The 27,686-nt window shown below is 48.4% G+C and overlaps 1 protein-coding gene across 5 annotated transcripts in view; it reads right to left on the minus strand.

Annotated features, from left to right (window-relative positions):
• The window catches only part of LAMB1 (laminin subunit beta 1), a 73,422-nt gene that overhangs the window by 23,704 nt on the left and 22,032 nt on the right, over positions 1–27,686 (minus strand). For all 5 annotated transcript variants that reach the window (XM_072759972.1, XM_072759971.1, XM_072759970.1 and 2 more), the window contains 16 exons: positions 26,610–26,730; positions 24,711–24,899; positions 24,054–24,233; positions 23,808–23,920; positions 22,044–22,123; positions 13,791–13,926; positions 12,355–12,513; positions 11,398–11,525; positions 10,835–10,958; positions 10,003–10,207; positions 9,083–9,226; positions 8,633–8,864; positions 4,915–5,078; positions 4,189–4,413; positions 2,553–2,767; positions 1,848–1,944 (listed from right to left, as the gene is read on the minus strand). In XM_072759972.1, coding sequence (XP_072616073.1) covers positions 1,848–1,944; positions 2,553–2,767; positions 4,189–4,413; positions 4,915–5,078; positions 8,633–8,864; positions 9,083–9,226; positions 10,003–10,207; positions 10,835–10,958; positions 11,398–11,525; positions 12,355–12,513; positions 13,791–13,926; positions 22,044–22,123; positions 23,808–23,920; positions 24,054–24,233; positions 24,711–24,899; positions 26,610–26,730 — 2,512 coding nt within the window. The remainder of the gene's footprint in view (positions 1–1,847; positions 1,945–2,552; positions 2,768–4,188; positions 4,414–4,914; positions 5,079–8,632; positions 8,865–9,082; positions 9,227–10,002; positions 10,208–10,834; positions 10,959–11,397; positions 11,526–12,354; positions 12,514–13,790; positions 13,927–22,043; positions 22,124–23,807; positions 23,921–24,053; positions 24,234–24,710; positions 24,900–26,609; positions 26,731–27,686) is intronic.

The following is a 27,686-nucleotide window of genomic DNA, read 5'->3' on the forward strand; positions in this document are numbered from 1 at the left end:
TTCTCTGATTGACTCTAATTCTGGGTAACAGGCTTTTCATGCTCACAAAGCTTAGATGGAGTAAAAGGTCAGCAAGCTTTGGTGGCCAAGGCTGTTTTGCTAATGACACATGCTGGCGATATCAGGGTACAAGCAATGACAGAACCATTATCTGGAGAAAATCAAGCCCCTTGGGGCACTACGAGATTGAAGAATCTGCGAGAATAGTGATTGAGAGCCCTGGAGAAACCCTATTTTCAACAGGATTTTACTGGTGAAAGACAGTCTAGAGCAAGTGGCCCACTGAGTATCACAGAGCTTCTCATGGAAGTGAGAAAATCAGACCCCATTAAGAACCAACATCTAAAAAAAAAAAAAAAAAAAAAAAAAAAAAGGGATGCCTGGGTTGAGCGTCTGCCTCTGGCCCAGGGCGTGATCCTGGAGTCCCAGGATCGGGTCCCACATTAGGCTCCCTGCGTGGAGCCTGCTTCTCTCTGCCTATGTCCCTACCTCTCTGTGTGTGTGTGTGTGTGTGTCTCATGAATAAGTAAAATCTTAAAAAAAAAATATAAAGAACCAAGATCTGCACTAATGATGGATGAGTGGAGAAGCACTTGCTCATCCACACTGTAATCATCATTTCTGTGCAACAAACCTTAACTTAAAATGTTGGTACGAACCCTTCTGGTTAAGCCTCAATTAAAAAAAAAAACAACAGACTGTATACCATTTATGCAGGTTTGTCCACTGAATTTCCCCCCCACTGGTAAAGAACAGACCCTGAAGGAACATATAGTATGTCTGTTTCTGATCTTTGGTAGGAGATACTCAGTGACCTGCTAACTTGAAGATCCCTATGATTTCGTGCCACCAAGAAAAAGGCCGTTTTCTTATTTAGCGTCCAATAAGGATCTAGAATTTCAGACGTGTTGCAAGGAAAATACGTCAAACAGCTGATGTATTCGTTGAAAAATCTACACAGATATTTATCCATACTTATAAGCCTAAAACGTAGGGAAGAAAAACTCAAATAGGAAAGAATAGGACAAAAGAATAGAAGCAGTCTGTTAAAATCCTTCCCACAAAGGCTTTTGCTTTAAGAGCCGCAAAAATATCTGGCAGATCCAAACCAAAATTGCAACAGCGTGAAAATTAAGCAATCTTTATGATTCACATGATTTTAACAAGTTTTTGTTCTGAAGGAAATGTCAAGTTTTCCCTCATCCTTCCGTTTTATCCTAAGTCTAAAGGAAAATCTGGCTTTTATTCCCATTTAACAGACCCGGAGCTCCTGTCACCTATTCCTTTGCGGTGCATAGTGATGCTAGGACAGTGCCCTCTGGTTCCCTTCCGTGGGGACATCACACTAATGCACATGCCCCGAGGGCCTTAACTGTCAGCAGAGTCTACCTGACATGCTGGAGTCAAACGAGCTGACCAGAACAATCATTCAGCTCTGCAAGTGCTGACAAGGAGGCCAGCCACGGCTACCAAATACTGCTCACGGGGAGCGGAAAATATCAGTTTGCAGAAATATGTAGTTAATGTGAACCCATCTTGGTTAAGAGCATTTTTTTAAAAAAGCCATTGAGTGTCTCTTCGTGGTGTGTACATGCCTCCGTGCAGAGATGAGGGGGGCCTCCGGGGCATGGAGCAGGAAGTCAGCAGGTCCCCTTGTAGCACCTGCCCCCCCACAGGGCTAAGGTCTGTTGTTAGGTCGCTTTCGGAACAATGAGCACGAATTTCTTGTGTAACGAAAACTAGGAATAAATTCATTTGTCCTGATGTTTTGAGTTTGCAAAAGGCTCTGGCACCCGTCTGATCCCTCCGGCCCCATCAGCACCCACCAAGAATGCCCGTGGCCTCACCTCGGCACTCCACGTTGGGGTCTCCCCAGAACAGCTCCTGGCACTCGCTGCAGGTGCGCCCCCCGAAGCCAGGCATGCACTGGCACTGCCCCGTGAACTGCGGTCAGAAGACACAGTCGGTCGGGTGGTTCGCTTCCTCGGCCGCCCCCCGGGGACAAGGGACACCCAACCGCTTGCCTGAGAAGCCCCCTACGTCTTGAGCCAGCCACTCTGACCTCCCTCCTGCGTGCCAAGGGTCCCCTGGCGGCATGTCCTAACTGCTCTTCAGCCAGCAGGGTTGCAAAGGCCCAGAGCACGTTGCACTGTGTGTGCTTCACACGCCGCTAACCTCCTGGGCCACCCGCGACAGCCCTGCCGTGGAGACCACTGCACCGTCAGGGTGCGTCAGGAAACAGCAGCACCTTTTACAGGGCCGGCGAGGGCTGTTTGCTTCCTTTCTGGCTGGGGGGTTAAGGTCTGATTCAGCAGCGGGCGCGGACGGGGAAGAGCACAGGCCGGCCCATTCGGGGGGCGCCCGCGCTGCAGCAGGGTTCTCCCCAGCTGAGCCACCAAGCAAGGGCCCGTCTCCCAGTCCATGCACATCCGCCACCACCGGGAGGGGTGCCCTTCTCTACCTGGGGCAAAGCCACCGGCTGGGCCAGCCGCCACCCCGACGCCCAAAGGAGAGTCGTCTCCCCATGGAGCGGCCTCGGCCCGGAGCCTCACCTCGTTGCAAGACGGCCCGAAGGAATGCGCGGGGTCGCAGTCGCACGGGTCGCAGCCCGTCCCGCTGGCCAGCTGCCAGGTATTGGGCGCACAGCGGTCACAGTTCAGCCCAACCACGTTGGGGAGACACGAGCACTGGCCGGTGGCTTTGTCACACTGGCAGTCAGAGCCATCGCAGTGGTCCTGCTCGGTGCCCAGGGAGTTGCAGACGCACTCTGGGAAAGAACAGTGTGATCATGTTAACCTACGTTCAGAAAGTTTGCAGAATTAGCGAACTACGTAGACGGTACAAAAATCAGCTAGTTCTACTGGCTAAGACTTTCCCTCCCCAGATTTTGGCCTAGAGATGCAAACAAGGGAGAAGGAAATGAAGGGAGGGAATGAACGAACAAATGAATGAATGAATAAATAAAACCCTAAACACACACAAAAAAGGGGGAAAAAATACCATCCCACTAAAACTGCCATTCTTCAGAACGTCTTACGACATAGACGGTTTTGGCATTTCCCAGGCAGACGGGCACGGGGACACATTTTGCCTACCAGCATTTCTTTTTCTTTTTTAAATATTTTATTTATTTATTCATGAGAGACACAGAGAGAGAGAGACACACACAGGCAGAGGGAGAAGCAGGCTCCCTGCGGGGAGCCCGACATGGGCCGGACCCTGGGATCGCGCCCTGAGCTGAAGGCGGACGCCCAACTGCTGAGCCGCCCAGGCCCCCAGCCTCCCAGCATTTCTGAAATACTCAGTTAATAAGCTGCGGTGCATCGTTTTCAAATCGAGGACTGGACTGGGAATAACAACAACAACAACAATAACTATGCCATGGGACTGGAGATCTCAAATGACTTCAAACTCTTGGCAGGGAGCAGCCAGGAGCTGAGGCAAAGCAGGAAGAAGCCCTCCAGGCCGCGGGGCCTCAGCATTCCAGCAGGTTTGTGACAACCTGGGGCGTGCAGCTCAGCTGGCTGATCTCTTGATAAGAGAGCAAGAGTGAGTTCTGGAAGAGTCTTCAGAGATGTTCCTCCCTCTTTAGGCTGCAAGGCACGGACAGGTGGACAGAGGCAAGGTGGGTATTGTAGGACCTCGGAGTCCTGGCCCGGGTGTGGGGGGAGGTGGGCAAGTTCGCAGGCAGAACAGAAAACCCATCCGCTCTCTGGGGTGGTGTTTATCACGGTGACACAGCTACACCGGCTCTCTTTGGGTCGCCTCCCTCAGGCACTGAGCCACTTCTTGAGACTTCAGGCCTGCCCCAAAATGAGGATGTAGGGCACAAAGGAAAAGGAAAGAAAAGGTCTATCTCCTCTTTGGTCAAAGAAAGAAAACTTCCTAAGTGGTTTCCCACATGGAACAAACACCCAAAGGGGCGCCCGGGTGGCTCAGCGGCTGAGTGTCTGCCTTCGGCCCAGGGCGTGACCCCGGGGATCCGGGATCGAGTCCCGAGTCCCACGTCCCCGCAGGGAGCCTGCTTCTCCCTCTGCCTGTGTCTCTGCCTCTCTCTGTGTGTCTCATGAATAAATAAAAAAAATCTTTAGAAAACCCCACAGAAACCAACAAGCCCCAAAGAGCCGAGGAAGACCCCCGGTGGCAAGGGAGGCGGACGCCCCCAGGGGCCGAAGCGGGGCGGCTTACTGCGGCAGTCCTGCCGGAGGGCGTCCCCGTAGTACCCCACGCGGCACAGCTGGCACCGCTCCCCTTCCGTGTGGTACAGGCACTTGAGGCACCTCCCCGTCTCCCTGTCGCAGGCTTCCGGGTCCGTCGTGTCGATGTTGTGGTGACACTGGCAAGGCCGACAGGAGCCCCCGACGTCCGAGGGGTTGCCGAAGAAGCCGGGGGCGCAGCTGTCACACCTGGAGCCTGGGGACCAAGCAGAGCCCATCCAGCTTGCTGGTGGGAGGGAAGCGCCGCGTCCCCCCCTCCACGCCCCTGGCCGGGGGTGGGGGTGGGTGAGTGGGGGGACCGTGCGCCTCGCCCAGCCCTGGATGACCGCACATTAGGGGGAGCCCCGGGGGGTTGAGAGGCATATGACAAACCAGACGACGAGTCAACGATCTGGGGGTGATGTTCTGGCCTTCCCCCGCTTTGGGACTCCTGGGCCCGGAGGCGGGAAGGGGACACGCGAGGACACTCGGGTGCGGCCGCGCTCGTGCCGGGGAGCAGCAGAGCCTCCCCGAGACTCGGGCACCCGCTGCGCTCCATGGGCCCCACAGGAGGAGAGTGCTCCGGGTGTCCCCCCCCTCGGTTTTCATTACGATGATAAACATGACACCGAACCGTCCCCGTGTTCCCTCCCTTCCCTCCGTTAGCCACTAGGCTCAGGACGTCGTCTCTCCCACTGCAGGCCGGGCCCTTGCCTACCGACGTATCCAGGGTCACAGACACACGCCAGCTGCAGCGTCACAGGGTCTTGATAGCAGCTACCGGCGAACTGGCGTCCGCTGTCGGGACCGTCCGGGCAAGGACAAGGGCGGCAGTGGTCCCCTGACCCGATGATGGGATCACCGTAGTAACCGGCCAGGCACCTGCATGGGTGGCAGAGGAGAGCGGGCCGTGAACCCCAACTGCGAGGAACCTGTTACAAGAAAGAGTCTTACAAACCGTGCTCTCCGCTCGGGACCATTTCACTCCCCGCGCCTCATGCTTCCACTTGGAGGACTTCCCATGAGGGCAGCGGTTCTCCAATGTGAGCTCCAGTCGGGATCCCTTGGAGGGCTTGTTACGACAGCTTGCCGAGCTCAGACCTTCGTGTCTGACCTAGAGGGTCCCGTGGGACGCTGATGCTGCTAGTCTGCGGGTCACACACGCAGGGTCAGCAGCAGAAGAGATACACCTCCTCCTGTGCATCCGACTGTCCCATCAGCTGCCTGCCTGCCCTGAGCATTAAAGAGTTGGGGTGCAGCGGGGGGTGCAGGAAGGCAGCGTGTGATTGTCCGTGTGCCCACCCGGGGGGCACGGTGAGGAGTTAGCAAGCCCATGGCGACACGCTCCACATTCCAGCCTTTACCAATAACAAAGCTGATAAGCAAGCTCTCCAGCTGCAGGACTCTTATGTCTGTCTGTCAGGTGGTTTCAAAGTAGGAGAGGCACGAGGGATGTCATTTATCAACTCCCAACTCCTCTCCTTACGAGGAATCCGTGGAGGTTAAATGACTTGCAAGGCTTACACAGCCCGTCAGTAATGAACCAAGATCAAGATGTGAATTCAGCATCCCGACTTGCAGAAAGGAATTCTTTTACTATGTGATGCTGCTTCTCAACGTGAGTGATGAATTCGGGTACTTTTTTCTTTTTTTAAGATTTTATTTATTTATTTATTCATGAGAGACACAGAGAGAGAGAGAGAGGCAGAGACGCAGGCAGAGGGAACAACAGGCTCCACGCAGGAAGCCCAACGTGGGACTCTATCCCGGGTCTCCAGGATCGGGCCCTAGGCCAAAGGCGGCGCTAAACCACTGAGCCACCCGGGCTGCCCTAATTCAGGTACTTTTTTTTTTACTTCCCGTAACATAAAAGGACTTTGGAGATCATCTATTCCAGCCCAGTTATTCTATCAGCAGACAGCTGGACACTCGGAGAGGTGAGCTAACTTACCCCGGGCTCTGGAACAAGTTAGAAGCAGAACTGAACCTGAGGTCTAAGGATTTCCAACTCATTTTGTTTTTCATGGTTTTATTTTTTTAATTTTTTATTTTAAAGCAGAGGTAGTATTTTTTTAATGGGTGGGGGAAGGGAGATGAAGAAATAGGAGGGAACGCTGTTCAAAGGAAACTAACCTTCTATTTAATTAGATACAGACACAGATAACAAGAACATGTTCTCCCCAAATTTGTGCTGGGAAAGTCAGCCGAGATGAAGCAATTTGGTACAACGGGTTCTGAGAAAGTTTTCTAGGAGGCCTTTTTCTAGGTGAAATAAATCCAAATTTCATGATAGAAAATGAGTGTTCATTTCCTGCCTCTCCCTCCACTTCCCCCCTTGGGAATGAGCTGAGCCTAGAGCTGCTTCTTAAATTCACAGGAGTGAAACTCTGATCATCCTGGAATGAAGAAAAGAATGGTAAGTTGGCTCACAGGATCCCAGATATTTTTAAAAACTTTGTCATCCATATGTAGGGCTAAAATTTTTTTCCCTTCCCACACCCTTTCACATTCTCCTACAAGAAACAAAACGCTTTGCAAATAAAATCCAAAAACAGTCACAAACATCGAGCTAGCTCTTCTCACGGGATGCTGGTCCCGCCACGTCGCCCCGTGTGCCAGATTTCACACCCACGTGGTGGACAGCCACCTGTGTTCCCTCTCTCTCTCTCTCTCTCTTTTTCTCATTCTTTTTAATCTGATTTTTTCCTCTATATGTCTCTCGAACCTATTCTCCAGCTCTCAAAGAACACTAATGAAAATCTTAATGCAGAAAACAGGAGTCAACATCAATATATTAATTTCTTCCAGTCTTGTATAACTGTTTCCTTATTACCCTCTTACAAGGCAATTTTGTGGCTGGAAGGAATAACTTTTATTCAAAGGAGTAGTTACTGGAACCTCCAAATTCTTTTTTTTTTTTATTTAAAGAATTTATTTATTTATTTGAGAGAGAGTGAGCAAGAGAGAGACAGATCATGAGCAGGAGGTGAGAGGGAGAGAGAGAAAAGCAGGCTCTGCACTGAGCAGGGAGCCCGACGTGGGGCTCGATCCCAGGACTCCCGGATTATGACCGGAGCCAAAGGCAGACCTTTCACTGACTGAACCACCCAGGCGCCCCTGGAACCTCCAAATTCTTGAACACCACTCTAGCAGTTATCTGCTTCTATGAACATCTTTCCACCATAAGTTAATCACTTATTCAATTTTCACTGGCAATCTCTCTTTCATCTGATGAGCAATTTTTGTACTGACTGAAGCATTTGCTGACATTTTAAAAACAAAAGTCCCAGATAGAGTGGACGGATATTAAAAGACAGAAAATTATTGAGGTGAAAGGTGTAGACTATTACTCCAAAAACACCCAATTCTCATAGCAGGTCTAGCTTTCATCTGTAATGAGCGGTGTAAGTCAGCATGTAATTTTATCACATGGCTTACTCTCTACTGAACTTGACTGTAATGTTATTAGGGGCACATTCTAGGTTCCTCATTTAGCTACAGCTAGTGCGGTGTGCCTTATAACCATAATAATTACTCAATTAATTTGCTAAGTGGAGAAGAGGTCTACTTTCGCACATTTTATGCAGCCTCCTGGCAGCTGGAGCTGCAAAAAGTGTTTCAAAAAACAAAGCTGTCTGAAATGACTAATTCTGTTTGGATCTGGTTTCTACTTTGACCCCAATTAGGCGTTCACATTTCAGAATGCTCATCCTTGGCGAGAATCTGCTGAGACAGAGGATTTCTGTGTAGGTCTACGCTGACCTCCAGGATGCTGCTCCAAGAGAAAAGCTCATGTTGGCTTTGTCCTCTGCTATATCCCCAGCACCAACACCGTGCCTGGCACACAGAAGATACAAACTAGGGGATCCCTCGGTGGCTCAGCAATTTAGCACTGCCGTCAGCCCAGGGTGTGATCCTGGAGACCCAGGATCGAGTCCCGTGTCGGGCTCCCTGCATGGAGCTTGCTTCTCCCTCTGCCTGTGTCTCTGCCTCTGTCTCTCTCTCTCTCTCTCTCTGTGTCTCTTGTGAATAAATAAATAAAATCTTAAAAAAAAAAAAGATACAAACTAAATACCTGCTGGATAGGGGCACCTGGGTGGCTCAGTTAAGCCTCTGCCTTTGGCTCAGGTGATGATCCCGGGGTCCTGGGCTCCCGGATGGGGCTCCCTGTTCAGCGGGGGGGCCTGCTTCTCCCTCTGCCTGCTGCTCGTTCTCTCTCTCTCTCTCTCTCAAATAAATAAAATTTAAAAAAATCTTTAAAAAAATAAATGCTGGATAAAGTAATGAGTTCCCAGGAAATCCTGGGGCGGTCAGAAATGAATGAGCCTTCGAGAGTCTGATGGAGCTGCCGCCTCGGGTTTGTCTAAGATGCTGTTGGCTGAGCCAACGCCGAGCTGGTTTGCCCTCTACGGGCGAGGGCGGCAGCGAGCGCGTACCTCTCACAGTTGTGCCCGGTGCTGTAGTCCTGGCAGCTCAAGCACGCCCCCGTCCCTGGGTCGCAGTCCTCGGCGTGGCCGTTACACTGGCAGGGCTGGCAGCTGGGGAAGCCCCAGTAGCCGGGCAGGCAGCGGTCGCACTGCCGAGCGTACACGCCCTGGAAGCAGTGGCACTGGCCGGTGACAGGGTGGCAGGAGGCGCTGACGGACCCTTGCAGGTGGCACTCACATGCTGGAGAGACAGGCAGCGGTGGAGCCGCCTTGAGAGACTCATTAAACGCAAACACGCCCCAGACAGAAGCACCCCCACCCCCCAACCCCCACTGGGCCCCACGCAGAATGTTCGCTGGAGGCTCAGCTCAGGAGGCAAAGCCCCACGTCCCAAAGCCGTGGGACCCACACTGGCGGGTCTCAGATTGATCTCCGTGGGTACAATCCCCATAGACCTACGTTTGCATCCATTGGGGCCGAAGCCAAAAGTGCCAGGAGCACATCTGTCGCAGGTTCTCCCAGCCACGTTGGGCCGGCAGCGGCACTGGCCTCCGTTGGGGTCACAGACAGAACTTAGGGAGCCCTGGGGGTCACACTCACAAGCTGCAGGGAGGGAGAGAGGTCAGAAGCTGCCACACGCCAACTCGCCCTCATCCTCCCCCCTTGACTAGCTGGGCTTATTCAGAATTCCCAGTGAAAACAATGTCATCGCTCTGATGAGTGGGAGGGAAGCGACAGGGGACGGAGCTGCCGGATAAAAGCCGTTTTCCTCGGAAGGAGGTCATCAGTGCTTTCTTCCCTTGCCTTCAAAGCTCAAGTGGCACGGGACCTTAGACAAAAGTCCGGCGACCTTGGGAGTGGTCTGACCTCTCAAGGCGAAAGTCTGCTGCTGCTCCCTGGTGCCGTCCCAACTCCCCACCTGCCTACAGGATGCATATCCTCATGGCTTTGCCCCCAGGCACTCTTGTGATTGCATTAAAAAAAAGTTTTATTTAAATTCAATTTAGTTAACATATAGTACATTAGTGCCTGGGGTATTATTCATCAGTTGTATATAAGGCCCAGTACTCACATCAATGCCCATCACTCAGTCACCCCATGCCCCCCATCCACCTCCCTTCCAGCAACCCTCAGTTTGTTCCCTATGGTCAAGAATCTCTTATGGTTTGTCTCCCTCTATGTTTTCATCTTATTTTTCCTTCCCTTCCCTTATGTGGTTGCATTTTCAATGCAATTTCCCCATCACTAAAATATTCTTTACAGATGAAAAAGACAAACCTCTTGCTGCCTGCCCAAGCAGAACTACAGGGCATGCCTTCCAATGTACCTTGTGGCCTTACTACTCTCGGCCCCAAGAAAGGAGGGCCAGGGACACTTACCCAGGCCTGTCTGGTGTAACAGGGTAGAAATACTGAAGATTATGTTTCTGCATACGTCCGTCATTGGTGTTTTCACAACGCTTCTGCTATTCTCCAGACATCTGTATCTCTGAAAGGTTTCCCAGGCACTGTTGGTGACCAACCCGTCCCCTGATCCTCCTACAGTGAAGATGTCCAGTGACTTACAGAACGGCATGAGAACTAGCTGTGAAGAATCAAGAACAGCGAAGCGCTCTTACGGTGGGGCCTGTGTCCTCAACCAGAGCCAAGCAAACACATCAAAGCCCTCAATCCTACTTTGACTCTGGAACAGAAAAAAATCCGACTCATTCAATATAGTGAAAACATTTTCATTCTTAAATATTCTTGCCAGAAAATGTTTAGATATAGCTTACATAGTCTGGTGGCTTTTGAAATGCCATTTCTAAAGATACTTTTTCTTTTCTTTTTTAAAAGATTTTATTTATTCATGAGAGACACACAGAGAGAGGCAGAGACACAGGCAGAGGGAGAAGCAGGCTCCCTGAGAGGAGCCCGATGCGGGACTCGATCCTGGGACTCCGGGATCATGACCTGAGCCAAAGGTATACGCTCAACCACTGAGCCACCCCAGGCGTCCCGATACTTTTTATTTTCATCAACGATCAGCTTGAGTACATCCTTTGCAGAGGGTAGTTTTTGTTAAAATAAATAAGCCAAGTGGCTCTGTAGGCAAGAGAAGATGATTGTGCCTATCCTCTCCACATCACCCCTCCATAAAACCCTCTAGGGAAAATGAATACTCTCTGCCCAGCCTTCCCCCCACGACCTGCAGCAATGACCTTCCACTTACAGAATCGATGAGCGTGTAGGGACTCTCCACGTCGCTATCCGAGGAGGTGTACTGGGGCAGCTCCAACCTCACTGTGTAGTTCACACCCTTCTCAAAGCACACGGGGCGTGGAAGCACCACATACCTGTCCCCAAATAAGAGGGAAAAATACCAACACAAAGTCAACTTGTAGGTATCCAATCAATCCCTCCCTCCCTGGGATCCCTGGGTGGCGCAGTGGTTTGGCGCCTGCCTTTGGCCCAGGGCGCGATCCTGGAGACCTGGGATCGAATCCCACGTCGGGCTCCCGGTGCATGGAGCCTGCTTCTCCCTCTGCCTGTGTCTCTGCCTCTCTCTCTCTCTCTGTGTGACTATCATAAAAAAAAAAAAAAAAAAAAATCCCTCCCTCCCTCCCTCCCTCCATCAAAGCTCTACGCAGACCAATGCAAAAAAGGCAATGGTCCATGTTTGGTTCGGGCTCCGAAACGGTAACTGGACGACTCACAAGGCAAGGTACCAGAAAAAAAAAAAAGATAATAATTTGCATATTCGTTTTATGAGCTGCAACCCAGCATCACACTGACCTTGAGCCAGGCGATAAGGACACCACCTGGTTGTCATCATCGGGAATTGTGTTACCACATCGGCTGCTGGTTGGGATCTTTCCAGGTCGCTGCACTATGATGACAGCTTTTTCCCAGCGGTCGGGTAGCTGGAGTAAGCAACAAACCATCAGAGGACCATCGGCGCTGGCCCGCTGCTGCCCAACTGTTTATAAAGACCTCTCCCGATCGGTCACTTGCCAAGTTTAAATGAAAAACACTCGCTTGCATTTCCCTTCGCTCTTTCCGACTTCCTCTGCTCTTGCCCTAGCCCCAGCCCTAGTCCCCTCTCACCTGGACACTGGACAGCCTTTCCTGCTGTCCGTGCCTCTCCCAATCCCCTCCCGGGCAGTCAGGAAACACAGCTCCAATCAGGACAATCCCCTACTCAAAACCCTACTAATGCCCATGGCCAGGCTCATGGTTCGACCCCAGCATTCTGCCCATCGGTGTCTCCAACAGTGTCCTTAGCTAGCTCCAAGGAAGCACTCTCAACACACTCTCCCTTCTCTGCTCAAGTCATTCCTTGGTTCCTTTTGCAGTGAAATTCCATCTGTTTGAAGGCCTAGAACTCATTCTTTTCAGGACATTGTGGCAGCGTCAGGCACTGCTGGGCTGATGTGAACCTTTCCGTCTTCCAGGACTCTACATCCCTGCTCTTGCCCTGGCCACCTTCGGCTTTTGGGGCGCATCTAAGCCTGGGTCGTGTGGGCCGTGAGATCAAGCCGAGGGTCTGACACATTCTCATCTCAGCAAGGCCCAGAGCCTAATGAGGGATCACTCAAGGTTCGCAAAACTGAACTTGGGAAAAATGTACAGTTTCGCTTCCACGGGGGATACAAAGTCAGAAAGGTTCCTCTGTTCTCACGCAAATTTCAAAAAATGGTGTCCTTGAGAGGAAGAATTTCTACCACCCCCAGTAGCCCATGGAAGGTTTACCTGTGGTTCGTAGCGAATTAAGATGTCATACTCCATGGAATATGGTATGTTGTCAATGAAAAACTCCAGATAAGCCCCTTCGGGCACTCGGACGAAGCCCGGTCCGGTCCAGGAAGGAATGCGGTCCTGGATGTACTGCCGCTCCACGATGCTCACCCCCTGAGGACAAGGCGGACAGTGGCTATGCTTTACTTGGAATGGAATTCAAGGAAATGTAGCAGTTACAGAAATCTGACATCACCCTAAGGTCCAAACTACAGGCATGAATACCTATTTTCTGCAGTCACATTTTCTCTGTAGAGTGTACAAGTTTTTGATGTATGAAGAGGAAACTGGTTTTTTTTTTTTTGGTTTTGTGGTTGGGGTAGTCTTGAGACACTGGAGATGGGACCCAAAGCCATGGGCGATGCCCTCTATGATATAACCAGGAATGAGCATAAAGGAAGGAGAGAGAACATCTCAAATGCTTTGGAAGCAAGCCGAGAAGTGACGAGCTATTTCCCAGATCTTCTACAAGCCTAGTCCAGTATCTAGTGGATGTGTTTGCCTTTCTCTCTGGCATTCATTCCAAACCCCAAGTACGAGTGAAGGAACCCCACCATCAGGAGTGCTCACTGAGGGGTTCATTCTGATGGTCACTGAGGCTGAAGATCGATCAGTTTTGGTCAACTCAAGCACACCTTTGGGTTTGTTCACAGGATCATGTGAAACCACTGTGGTCAGCCACTTCCGAAGACCAAGTCTTTCATTCTCCATATGTATGGGCATTCGGCTCAGCCCTTCAAGAGCTGGAATCCACATTACCCTGCCCTCAGACCTGGTCTGGCCTTGAGACTTCAGAACCACAAAATGTGAAAAAATGAGCTTCTGAAACTTCTGAGCCCAGGCTTGAAGAGACCTGGTGGTTTCTCTTTCCTCCTTCTTGGAAGCCAGACACCGTGTAAGAAGTCTCAGTGTCCTGACTCCACCATGCTGTTGGGAAGCTCAAGCAGCTGCTTGGGGTTGCAGGTATGTGGCGGGAACTGCCCAGCTGTTTCAGCCACCCCAGCTGTGCCAGGCGTCCCTCTAAAGCCACTACATTTTGGGATGGCTGATTTCACAGCAACAGACAACTGAAACAATGTCCCCTCTGAGCATTTACCATCCTAGATCAACAACAGCTTTGGAGTAGAAGTAGAGGAATGGAAGTACGAAAAACAAATACTCCCCCATCCCACGCCCCCAAAGCCTCACTAGTGAATGTTCCAAAGTCTCTTTGTGAGTTATATTATTGACTTAGGTCTAAATAGGACTGTTCTCAGGAAGGCATGCTCCGATCCTGTCACTGACAAGAGCTGGAAAAATGCTTTTTAAACCAACTCTTTACAAAACGGGTATATGCCATGACTGTCCCCCAAACACGGCTTTGCCCATCTGCCCGGCAACCCCCGACTTACAGGCCCAAAGTTGGCTTCTTCTGCTTCATAGATGTAGTGATCCAAGGTGGTGAAGTAGTAACCAGGTTCCACTTCGTTGCACTGACGCCCGATCACGTGGGGTCGGCACACACACTGGCCTGACTCCGCTGAGCAGCTGCGGGGGAGGGGGCGCACAAAGCCAGGTCAGCTGGGCCCCCACATTTGTAAATGAGCCCCCTTGACACAGTTCTACATTTTCCACCATACATCAAATGGGTGAAATCGGTAGAGCTTTCGTATTTCCTTCAGAAAATAAGTATGTGGGAAAAAAATCCTGCCTATGAATTAATCACCCACTCTGGAGTTGAAAGCTCCCCCATGACCTGGTCCTTTTGATATCATCTGGCTTGTCTTTCTTCCCTATGCTCCATCCACACCAGACTGAGGTTTTCACCAAAACCTTTTCTGAGGTTTTGGATACCACCAGTGTTCTTGCTTCAATGTCTTAGATCTTTTGCCTGATTTCCAACTGTGACCCCTTTTTTTCCTGGGCCTCAGACCCAAAGATCCAGCTCCCAGAAGGATGGCTGTGACCTAGCTGTCCCCAAGGTTAAGGACAGATCCCAACAGGCAACACTCAATCCTTCTCATGTTCTCTGCTGGGAAGAGGACCCTGGCAGCCACTAAGTCGACCAAGTCAGAAAGCTAGATTCCTTCTTGAGTCTTTCGCATCTAATCAGGAACCCAGTTCTGTAATTTCACTGCCTAGAAGGACAAGAGTGTCCTCGTCCTCCTCCTTTCTGCTGGCGATGCTACGCCTTTCTTTGCACATTCCCAGCAAAATCAATTCCACCCTTCTCATCCGTGCCCTTGTTGCAGGTCTTCCCATTTCCCAACCTAAACCGCCACTGGCCACACAGCTGCCCGAAGGACCTCTCCGAGATGCACTGACCATATCACTTCCCGGCCTTGGGCAGATGCACCAGGCTTTCCACAGTCTCGCTCCTTCTCTACCTTTCCAGCTCCATCTCCCCCTTCACTTCTCCAACCATACGGGACTGTTAAAATTTCTCCCAGGGGCAGGGTGATTCATGATGCCTTCCCTTGGCTTATGTTGTTCTGCAGCCTGGAACACCCCAGTCCCTTATTCACCCAGCAAAGGGCCACCTATTCTTTCAAGATTTGGCTCCCAAGGGACTCCTGCCGTGACATGTCCTGACCATCCCTCACCACCCTCGCAGAATGAACCACCTTCCCCTTCATGCCTCCACCTCTCCGCAGGAGAAACGACGTGGTCACAACATGTACAACCAAGTGTGTCACATAGTAGGTGCTCACAAAAGCTGAAACCCTACTGGTCATTCAGAGCCCCACCCAACGTTCATCCCTCTCATGGAGTCTCGTTTGATTCCTGCTCTTCTCAAGTGGTGCTTTCCGAGGCCTCTGCTGTTCTTTACTTGTACTGTTAAGACATTTATTGCTTTCTCTCTTGTAGTGTAACTCCTGGCAGACTCATCTGACCCCCTACGAGGTGGCAAATTGCTTAAAAGCTTGGACTGGGGGACACCGGGGTGGCTCAGTAGTTGAGCATCTGCCTTTGGCTCAGGGTGTGACTCCAGGGTGCTGGGATCAAGTTCCGTTATCAGGCTCCCCACAGGGAGCCTGCTTCTCCCTCTGCCTATGTCTCTGCCTCTCATGAGTAAATAAATAAAATATTAAGAAAAAAAAAACCCACTCCCAGAGGTCAAATTTTTCCTCATCCCAAAGTTCACTGTGAACCAAGTACCCGGGGTAAGTTATAATCCTAGGAAGATGGAACGCCCAACGCCCTGGGGGTTTCTTACCACTGCCCCCCACAGCCCTGCCACGATCCCCTGGAATCTTCTTCCTGCAGATCACACGAATGGTTCCCACCACACAGGGATACGAGCGTTTCATATCCTGTAGCCACCTCCAGAGGAGGAATGCTTGTTGCAGGTGGGATCTGGCCCTCTTTGGGCCCAGTCCACCAACAAAAGCCATTTTTAGAAACCCAGGCATCAGACATCACATCATATGGACAAGAGAAAAATCCTTCCTTGCTCCCCAGCCAACGTTTACTGAGGGAATGCATGAGTAAAACACGAGCCATCAAAGAAGAAAACATGCCATGACTAGAAAGCAAGCAAATGAAGGTGAGGATAAAGACACCTGATTCGTAATTCTGAGGATGAAACAACTCACGAGAAGCTGATTATGTGAAAAGGAGTCCCTATAACATCAGCCCTGGCGACACAGGCCTCTTTGTGTCCACAGTCGCCAGGTGCTGTCTCTGGCAGGCTGGCTCCACTTGGAACTTACTCCTTTGATGCATTCTCGGGGCTCCCCCCACCCCAACCCTGCACACCGAAGCTCTGGCCCTGACTCCACTGTGCCCTACCTGTGCGTTTCCAGCCATGAAGGCGACATTCCCCTGGCTGGCCCGCTTGTCATCTCTGTCTCACCTTTGTCCCAAACTGCTTGTTGCTTCTCACAATGACATTCCTTCAGCTCTACTATTTCAGTCACATCTAAAATTCTTCTGATTTGGGGTGAGACATGACCTTTCCTGTCCTTCATTTCATCCTCAATACCCAAGTCTTAATTCAAGATGTCTCTTCACTCAGCAGTGTCCTCTCATGGTGACTGCCACTGCCACAGTCCAGCGTGTCGTCACGCCACGCCTGTCACTCTAACGGCCTCCCACACTGACCTCCCGGGCTCTCCCAGCTGCCCCATCCATCCTGCCAGCCATCACCAACCCAGTCTTCCCCCAGCACTGCCTTTAGCATTTCATCAAAACCCACAACCATTTCCTCTCTGATTTTATCGAGTTGTGATGCCCCTGCCTGGTTGCCAGAAGCCTCTATGCCCCATCCTCTGAAAACCACTGCTGCTCTTTCTAGTGCCTGCCCTCTGCTTTCTGATGAGCCACACTGCTCCCCCTCTTTCGCAAATATTGATTGAACAAATACTAGCCCTGGACGTTGTGCGTCCTGCTGTCAGTACTCTCACATGTTAGTCCATTGTCAGTTTTCCTCTGAACCAATCTTTACTTCCTTGGTTAGTCCATTATTCTGAAATGATATGGAGAAAGAATGAGTGGGGAAATAGTCCCTGCCCTAAAGAGCTTACCACCTACCCGGGGAGATAAACAGTAGAGCAACTGACCACTCCAACAAAGCAAAAATGCAGCGAGTGGTGAAACAGAGCTACGAGCGAGGTATTCAAGCTACAGAGGAAGCCACTTGTTCACTTGGTTGGGAGACTAAGGAGGGGATCATAGAAAGCCATGCTCTGAAGGTGACAGGATCGTGACAGGCAGAGAGACGACAGCAATGACAGGTGCAAAGAAGGGTCATGGAGGAATGTGAGTGGAGCCGGTCACGGTCTGACTAGGTCTTGACCATGTGCTGCACTCACTCCATCTCTGGGGCTTTGCCCATCTTCCTTCTCCCTTGTAGAAGGCCCTCCTGCCCCTCGTCACACCTCTCACACCTCTGTCTCAGCTAAATCCTACCTCCTCCATAGTGAGACAAAAGATGACATGTAATTATCCTCCCTGTGTTCAAGTAAAAATCCTATCACACAGAAATGGTACATTCGACAAGTTTATATGTCCCCCCGCCCCCATACCACCAAATTTCCGTGTAGTTAGATACAGATTCCATTTGCTGGATCAATAAGGTACGTTAGTGACATAAGACAAAGTAAGTCAGGGCCTGGGACAGGCAGAAAAATGGCCCCCAACGATGTCCCCACCCTCAACCCCAAATCTGTGGATATGTTCATATGGCACCAGGGGGTTTGCCGACATGATTAGATTTAGGATCTTGAGATGCGGTTGCTCAATCAAACCGCATGGTTTCTTAAAAGTAGAAAAGGCAGACAGAGAAGTGGGTCAGAGAGATGTGACTTGAGGAGGGTCTGACTCACATTGTTGGCTTTGATGATGGAAGCTATGAGTCAAGGGATGCAGGCAGCCTATGGAAGCTGAGAATGGCCCCTCGCTGACAGCCAGGGAGATATCAAGAACCTTGTCCTACAACCGAAAGCAACTACATTCTGCAGATTGTGCCGACGACACAAATGGGCAGGAAACAGATTCTCCCCGAGGGCCTTCAGATAGAAACACAGGCCTACCAACATCTTGATTTTATTCCAGTGACCCGGGCTGTGTCTGACACATAGGACTCTAAGATAATAACCTTGCGTCGCTTTAGGTCACTAAATTGCAGTAACTTACTATGCCTGCAATAGAAAACTAATACAAGCTCTATTTGTTTTTTTTTTCAACGAGTAAAGGTCAAGATTTTTAAATACACAGGTTTCCCATAAATGCAGACATTAGCCATTTATTTAACAAATATTCTATCAGAAGGGAAATTTTAAGTAGTGATAAGCAGAAAAAATACCCTATAGTTTCAACTTTTCTCTATCACTAGGAAATTAGCACCCAAAAAAGGGGGAAAAAAGATCATGAGAGCTACGACCCTGTTCAACACTGGTATCTCTTCCATACTTCTGATTACAAACAAAAATTGGTTCTACGCTGATCAACGCCACTGATTTCGTCCAGGGTAGCTTCCCTCCCAAGCCTCTAGCCAATTAGGATACTTTCTTAAATGACTCCTATAATCTTTACAAATCCATCCATCATAGTAACTAGCAACGGGTTGGATACTATTATCATTCACTACAGTGATAGAAATACAGATTAGGGACGCCTGGGTGGCTCAGCAGTTGGGTGTCTGCCTTCAGCCCAGGGCGCAACCTGGAGACCCAGGATCGAGTCCCACATGGGGCTCCCTGCATGGAGCCTCCCTCTGCCTATGTCTCTGCCCCCCCCCCCCCCCCCGTGTGTCTCTCATAAATAAATAAATAAAATCTTAAAAAAAAAAAAAAAAAGAAATACAGATTAACTTCTGCTCTGGTTCCCAAGTTTAATAAATTTCCAAAGAATAAATGGAACACCTAGAAGGCCCACAAAGCTGAGTATGAAGAGAGACACAAAAACAAATAAGACTCAATCCCCGTCCAGGGACCTTTTAAAATACCAACAGCGATAATACAGAGCAGAATTAAATGAGTAGTAAAAGAGATCCAGAAAGAATGTGTTGCTGAAATGTCCAGGGAAAGCTGGGGACTTCAGTCCCTAAAGCAGAAATCTTCAAAAGGGTGGTAGGCTTCAAGCCAGACACCCAAGTTCTAAATTTAATTGATGCAATAATTTTGAAGGATGCTATAAAGTTGTTCGCGTTTTTCAGTGTTTTCAAGCATTTACAAGTACATTTCCCTAGCAACCATTCTGATTTATTTATTAAAGCAGGTTCCTGACGAGGCAAAGCTTCATTAGCCTGGCTTAAGCCACATTATGTAAATTAGGGCTTACTTCTCTAAAATACTCCAAAATTCAGATTACCTGTCAACATAATAGACATGGATTACTAAGCTTTTATTCTACAAGAATCCGTTCGGCTCATTACACAAAACGCTTTAAAACTTCTTCCACTTTGCACGCTTTTTACACTTGATTCTGTCCCTGGCCCAAAGTACCTCAGGAATGTCTCAGATCACATCTAGAGTTTGCCTGTCCGAAGGAGCACAGGTTTGGGTTTTGTTTTTTGTTTTTTTTTTACATCGTAAATATTTCTATTTCTCAAATTCTTTTACCTGATCATATGTACCCAACGCAGAGCAAAGGAATAGCATCAGATAGAAGATATTTATGCATGGTAGCAACAAATCAATCATTCAGCAAGTATCTCCCAAGTGCCCTCTATGCACCAAGCATTCTTCTAGTAGAATCGGTGCTTTGGAAGCCTTCGTTAGAGCCTCTGTCACCCTATGGGACTCCTAGAGAAGGTTCTCATGGAGGAAAACTGAAAATGATCATTACCAAACACTGCAGAGTCACAGGAGTAGAGAAATCTGTAAAGGTTCTTTTTTTCCCCCCACCAATGATGCCAAGAGATAGGGTATCTCCTCAATCTTGCTAGGAAGATCAAATTATCTGCTTTAAAATCTTCACTACAACTTTTTACTTCCCAAACTTGCTTAGCACACCCTGACTTCTATAGATTCCTGCAGGAGAAATGAGGGATAGGTCAGGGGCTCTGTGTGGGCGGATAAAGACAGGAAGCATGTGTGGGATAGGGAAACGGACAAAGGGAAGGTGAGTGGCAGAAACCATTTAGGGTAGAGGCCCATAGGACACTCCTGAGTTTATGATGTCATTTGGAGAACCGTGTATGCACTCTCACCTAATCAAGGATTTTAGGAAGGAGGATGGCTCTGCCTTGAGCAAGCGATTACCAAAGGAAGCAGTAGGTGTTCTGGGATTCACAAAGGAAAGTTGGAGAAGTGATTCCAGAAGCTGACTAGCAGCCTGTCTTCCCTGCTTTTATGGAACTGTCCTTGCTTCCTCCCCTCTGGAGGGGTTTTCTAAGAACAGAAATTCACCCTGGAGTTCCAGAGGCTACACGCTGTACTGAGATACTGTGACATCTGGAATAAAAACCCCAATCCGGAGGCCAAAGAGAACATGTTCTTGCTGCCTCCAATCCCGTTCCTTCCCAGCAGACTACTGTGGTGTTGGGAAAGAACCTTGTGAGAGTCAGCTCTTTTTTAGTACATGGAGCTTGCTTGATGGATTCAGCTTGCTGTCTCAGGGGAGAGTCAGGCCACAAGGAAACATCTGCCAATTGCCTCAGCAACCACTTAGACGGTCTCTACCAGATGTTCTCAGTCTGACCCGGTTACAAACAGAGAGTGAAATTCTCTTGGACTCCAAGGTGGCTAATTTAACTCCCACTAATCTAACCTCTTGCCAAACGTGTACCGGGATCGATCTGTGGTACAGCCTCACATCTATTCAGGGAATGCCAACCGGTTTCAATAATTAAATACGATTTTGTGCAATTTCATTAAATAAACTTGGAAGTTGAAAAAAAAGGGAAGAAAATGAAAAGATTCTTAACACAAATAGAAATGGGAGTTCGTTTTCCATCTTTTATTTCATTTTTGAAAGTAATTTATTATTTTTATAAGTAGACCCCACACCCAAGGTGGGGCTCAAACTCATGACCCCGAAGTCAAGAGTCACACGCTCTACTGACTGAGTGAGCCAGGTGCCCCTCATTTTTCATCTTTTAGATTGGTAAAAGATAAAATGAGGATACTAAGTGCTGGTGGGAGAGAGAGAAAGGTGCTTTTGTAACCAAGTGGTAGGAAAATAAACTAGCATTAATCTGTCTGGAGAATAATCTGGCGATCTCTATTAAAAAAAAAAAGTGCATATGTGCTTTGACTTAGCAGTTCCATCTTGGGAGCCTCATCTACCCAAAAAACTAGAAATAAATGGTGGCACTTCTATATGATGAAATCTTACCCTCCCCCCCACCCCGCAAAAAAGAGGTAGATGTATATGTGCTGTATAAAAGAAAGAAACACATGAATACATGTTGAAATGAAGAAAGAGTTCCAGATAATAAGCAAGCTTGCAGAACAGGGTGCATACATGGATTACTCTGATTTTCAAAAACTGTCAATAAAGCTAAATGGGAAATCATAGGCTTTTTCATGTGTGTACTCGTTAGGCTTCTTTTTTTTTTTTATTTTAAACCTGTTACTTAAAAAGAAATGAGAGGATGGGACACCTGGGTGGCTCAGTGGTTGAGCATCTGCCTTCAGCTCAGGCTGTGACCCCAGGGTCTTGGGATTGAGCCCTGCATCAGGCTTCCCGCTGGGAGCCTGCTTCTCCCTCTGCCTGTGTCTCTGCCTCCCTCTCTGTGTCTCTCATGAATGAATAAATAAAAATCTTTAAAAAAAGTAAAAAGGAGAAGAAAGAAATTATAAGTTTTGATAGGTATTCTGAGTGTTATTATTAATTCCTAGAATATGAGAAATTGCTAATGGTGGTACTTGTTAGCAGTGGATTCTGGGTGGGAGAAAGGGCAGGGAACCTGTCTTAACTGTTGGATTTTTTTTTTTTAATGGGCATACACTGTTTCCATAATCTAAAAAATACCATAAAGTACAAAACAACAACAGCACTTTTAAAAACCAAGACCAAAAAACATAAACACAGTTGGAGTCTTCAAAGCGAACTCTTGGAATGACTCAGTCTTTGAAAACATTAAGACCACAGGTGAGCTAAAGATGAATATACTCAGCGCCTCTTCTTCAGAGGCACTGGGTGTCGTGTTTCTCCTGGAGGTCAGGAGGGCTCTCCTTGGGGACTGAGCACAAGAGTGTAAGTGTGGCTTCACTCACCTGTTGTTCAAGGCTCCTCCAAGGTCACAGTCACAAGGCCGACATCCATCCAAATCATTGCTTAAGCCCCAGTGCTCTGGCTGCAGAACAAAAGATTTCACATCTAAAGGTGGGTTCCTGTCATGACACAATAGTCTCAACAAGAAACAAGTTACGGCATGTCTTGCTTGTTCCACCGAAGGAACTTGCTTATGTACTGTGTAAGCAGAAAGCTAACAAGGGGAACAAGTACGAGTATTCTGAACGAAAACCCAGGCGGCAGGTCATGGGGGGTCCTAATCATCCAAGGCCAGATCAGAGGAGCTTCTCTTCCAAGCAAATAGCCTTTGTCCAAAAGTTAATAGGAGCCAGCAGCTAAGATGGCAATTTTCTTCATTAGAAGTACTGTGGCAGTAAGAGAGTTTTGGCAAATATTTGGCAGGCCTTTAAATGTTCCCTGAGTTCAGCCTGTCAGACACTCCATAAGCAAAGCACTTCAAAGGATTTATTTATGTCTAAACAGCATAAAGCAAGCATTTTCACAAGTGAAAGGCGAGCAGATCACTGAATCATGACAGCACTGGAGGTGGAAATAAAAAGAAATAGGACAGAAGCTATATAGGGGAGAGGAGGGCTCTGTACTTCGACAAACTTGTATTTACTCAGGAGCAGATAAAATGAGGGGTGCTGATTGATTTTTTAAGATTTTATTTATTCATGAGAGACACAGAAAGAGAGAGAGAGAGAGAGAGAGAGGCAGAGACACAGGCAAAGGGAGAAGCAGGCTCCCTGCAGGGAGCCCAATGTGGGACTCGAACCCAGGACTCCAGGATCACGCCTTGAGCCGAAGGCAGGCGCTCAGCCGCTGAGCCACGCAGGTATCCCAAGGCGTGCTGATTTAAATCAGACTTCCAGAAATTTATGTTAGGACTCTCTCTGGATATATGCAAATATTCATATTTACAGGTCATAATAGAAACACAATTTGGGGTCAGTGGATCCCCCTCTCACAAATTATAAAGGAAATCACAAGAATGTTATAAAAGATACAGGGTAATTTTAAAAATTACTCTTGTGATTACTCTACCCAGGATCACTACAGTGAACTTTTTGGTGTATTTCCTTCCAGATTTTGTTCTTCTTGATGAAATTTTTTCCTACACAATCAAGACACTACTCACATCCTATGGTTTTATTTTTTTTATACCGGCATAAGCATTTCCTCATGTTATAGTTGTTTTCAACGGCAACCAAATACCACACCATGCCCCCAAATTTACTTAACTATTTTCCCCACCGTTGCTTCCAAGTTTTTTGGCTATGATTAGTATGAGATGCAATGAATCTTCTGCTGAATACATCTTTGTCCAATTTTCTGCTTATTTCATTAGGAAAGATTCCCAGAAGTGGGATTACTGGGTCAAAGGGTATGCGCATTTCTACAGGCTACTGATAACATACTTCCAAAATGCTTTTTTTTGCCAAGTATGAGCCAATGTGCATTTCCATTGGCAGCTTAGAAGACCAGTCCCTCTTTATGTCCTAACAGCCAGCCCCATTTTTAAAAATGTGTTGATTTTGTCTATAAAAATGGTATTTTGCTGTGGTTTTATTTTACAATTCTAACAGCGATGGCGAACATCTTGCCGCAAGTATTCATTAGTAATTCTTTTGTGAGTCGTTTGCGTCTTTTAACATTTACACGTAAGGGTGACCGTAGACTCTACAATACTCAACGCGTCCCATTCACAAACCACCCTTCCTGGGTAATTAGGATCCACTTACCAGACACTGGTCACAATGCTGTCCTGTCACCAGACGCTTACAGTAGCAGTAACCGGTCTCAGAATCACAAGGATTCCCACCAGGGATGGTTCCCAGAGGATTGCAAGCACAAGCTTCATTAAAGATAAAATGAAGTAAAGAAACACAAGACAAGTGAGCGCAAGGGGGAGTCCGGATTTAGAAGTGCAGGCTACACTGGGAACTGCGAACACGAGAACTCCCCAACACTTTCACGGATGTACTCACATCGACAACCGAATGGATCCTCAGCACTTAAACCGTAGAAACCTTCTTTGCAAATTTCACAGTGTTCCCCTTCCACGTGTAATTTACACCGGCACTGACCAGCAATGAGGCCGGTGGAAAAATCAGTGTGACCGTCACAGACTCCCTCGTTCTGAGATCCAGCTGGGTCACAGGTACACCCTAAGAAGAACCAAAAAAAAAAAAAAAAAAAAAAGCACCAGGTAACAATGTGTGTGTTTGTATAAACACGTATGTCCCCTTCACCCACCTGTCCCAGAAATAGACGAAAGAAGACAGGACTGCCAGGTCCCGCTTCTTCTTCCAGCATCCTACACAGCACTTAAAATAAAGCTGAGTAGGGCACCTGGGTGGCTCAGTCGGTTAAGTGTCTGCCTTCGGCTCAGGTCATGATCCCAGGGTCCTGGGATCGAGACCCACATTGAGCTCCCTGCTCAGCGGGGGTCTGCTTCTCCCTCTCCCTCTGCCCCTCCTCCCTACTTGTGTGCTCTTTCTTTCTCTCTCACTCTCTCTCAAATAAATAAATAAATAAAATATTTTTAAAAAATAAATAAAGCTGATGCTCGGGAGTCCCAAGAGAAAGATGGTGACCATCTGACTACTCAAATAGGCCCTACGTCATGACATCTCCCCACGTACGTTCACAGAGGTTAGGGTCTCGGACGTCTCTCTCTGGATGCTGGAAGTAAAACGGCTTGCACTGCTCACAGTTGCGTCCCATCGTGTTATGCTGACAGTCATCACACACTCCTCCAGTGACGTTTCCAGTGGCCAAGTACACCGCCATGTCGAAGTGGCACGAGCTTGAATGTTCATTGCAGTTACACTCTGCGTGACAAGACCAACGTCAAAAAGAGCCTTTGAAATCTACTTACTAATGGAGGATGGGGTTGCAGGAAGAAGTTCATTCTGGAAACTAGGGATGAAGTTCAGGCAAAATAGCAACTAACAATTAGGCGCCCATGAAAAAGGACACATCCGCCTGACATCATGTTGGAGACCTTCAAAGCGTGAGCTTTATGAACCACTAATCTGCCCTCTTTGGAAGAGAATGGGCTAAAGAGTAAAAAGTAGGAAACCTCTGGGGAAAGCCCCCTTGGTAGCTTATCAACAGAAGGCTGCCACCATGTGGAAGATGCCTCTGGGTTCCTTGGGGTAGGACCAGAACATGTCGCTCCAGAAAATCTCCTAGGAAAGCCTGTTTGGGCTGCCAGCTTAAAGGAACATGGTGTGAAGGCCTGATCCTCTTCCTCTCCATTGCCACCAGCACACTCGACCGGGCTCTTGAGTGAGAATTAAGGTCTGCTGAACAGCCACCTGGCAGCTTTCTGGGCGCGCTCTGACCACCAGGCAGTCCCCGTGGTCAACTTGGCTTTAATATCATCTCGCTCTCTGCTCAGCGACACATGTGGGCTCTTGTCTTCTCAAAATGGCTCAGCCCTCCCCGGGGGCTCCGCAATCTGGCCTCCTCTGTCTCTACCTGCAACACAACCTCCCATAGAATGGGGCTGGGTCGTATCCATTGACGCATCCTTGGTGCCTAGCAGAGAACTGTCCTTGACACTCTGGTTGAATTAAACCTTGGAATCAGGGATGCCTGGGTGGCCCAGTGGCTGAGCGTCTGCCTTTGACTCAGGGCATGACCCTGGGGGGTCCTGGAATTGAGTCCTGCATCGGGCTCCCCTTAGGGAGTGCTTTTCCCTCGGCCTGTGTCTCTGCCTCTCTTTCTGTGTCTCTCATGGATGAATAAAATCTTTTACAAAATTAAATAAATAAACCTTGGAATCATTTCCCACTGTAGACTCTGTGTTGGTCATGAGACCATCCTTGGGGCCTTATGCTCTGTGCAGTTCTTATCTGAACTCCTTCCCCTTTACCCACCCTCTTTCCCTCCCGCCTCCTCCCACCCCTTTCTTCTTACCTAAGCAATCTTAGCTATCATCAAAGGCTGCTGGGTGGTACTTACAAACAATCCTTGATCACACCAGCCCTCACTGGTTTCTGAACTTTTAGAACAGTCCTCAGTGGGGGAAGGGGCAGGCATGCTGCTGCCCAGAGGGGAGGAGGGTAAATCAGAATCACTGTGGGGAGAGGGGGGGTGGGGATGGCAGGGGACAGTTTCAAACTGCACCTCTGCCCAGAGAATACCCTGGGGCTGGCTGGCTGGAAGCATGCCAAGGGCTTTAGCCAGGCTGGGCAGAAACAAGGCCAAAAACTCTTGCTCCATATTTCTTAGGCCTTAATGGTCTATCATGCCACAGTTTTCTTTCATTTTTCTCTCACCATCATGTTGCCTTCAAGACAGGTACGATGTCAGGGACACATTTCCGCCTTCTACTAAATGTGCCGAACACATGGCTGCTGTTCTGCATACTAACGCTCTCGTTAAACCGAGTGGATATTGGTTTCCTAAGAGTACCCGGGCGAAGCTGGCAGCAGGGTAGTAACTTTTCTTCCTTTTGCAGACTCATGTTTGCAATCAGCAAATGGATACCGGAATCTGAACGGATTCAAAACGTCCCTCTGTTGGAGACTTACTTTTACAGGCGTTGCTGTTTCGACCCTCGGCGGGTCTCCAAGGTAAATCGTGGTAGAAATCCATGCACTGCTCACAGTTTAAGCCCTTGGTATTATGCCTACACATGCAGTGTCCGTGAACCTTGAAAGTCAGAAAAAGAGGAGGGAGCAAAGTGAGAGAGATGCTGCTGGCCAGACTTTCTCCATAATCAGTGGGAGATGCAAACCCCTTTGCCTGTGGATCCTCATCTCCAGCTCACCACAATGAGGATTTGTCTTTATTTTGTCCCTCTCAGCAGTGAGCTCTGCCTTTTTGATGGCTCCAACTCCCATCCCTGGGAATGGTTCCTATTATAGGACAGCTGCTCAATACATATTTTATCTAAGTATCAATGAAAAGAAACCCAGATGAACAAAATCAGCCAGTTAAGAATTAAAAACCAAAAGAACCAGTTACTTAAGAGCTAAAAAAAAAACAAAACAAACAAAAAAAAAAAACCCAAAAAACTTTATGCCCCAAAGAAACCTATTTTAAGAGAAATCAACAAAAGCTCTAATGCAGAATTAAATATACACACACCACCTGGAAACCAACTCCCATCACTGCAAGTTTTACCACCACGCCACCTAAAAGAATGGGTTGTTTGCTTCTTTTGTTTTTTGTCTCCAGGCATAGCACTCCATTGTTTCTCCAACCAAAGCGAGATTCAAAATATTAATCATTTACTATGTTCGCATTTACTTTTTTTTTCTTTAAGAAAGGAAATATAAAATCTCAGGGAAAAAAAAATTATTTTGCTTTATGAAGGGCCCAGGAGGTGCTCTTCTGCATTGCGTCTCAGGCAAGATACACCTAAGCCCCAGAGGCAGGTAAAAGATAAATTCTTCAGTCTCCCAAATATGCGTGTACCTGGGCACCTCACCTTAACACTAGTTTCTATAGAATGGAATTCAGGAACAGGACAGACAGGTCTGCCCTGGACTCACCTTGACAGGAGTGCAGTGAGCAAAGGAGTAAGATCATCTCCTTGCAAGCTAGTTTTACAGAGAATAAAGAGACACTTGCAAAGCACACACCATAGGACTCCACAGGGTCTG

Source organism: Vulpes vulpes, chromosome 5 (genome assembly GCF_048418805.1).
Source record: "Vulpes vulpes isolate BD-2025 chromosome 5, VulVul3, whole genome shotgun sequence".
Lineage (NCBI taxonomy): Eukaryota > Metazoa > Chordata > Mammalia > Carnivora > Canidae > Vulpes > Vulpes vulpes.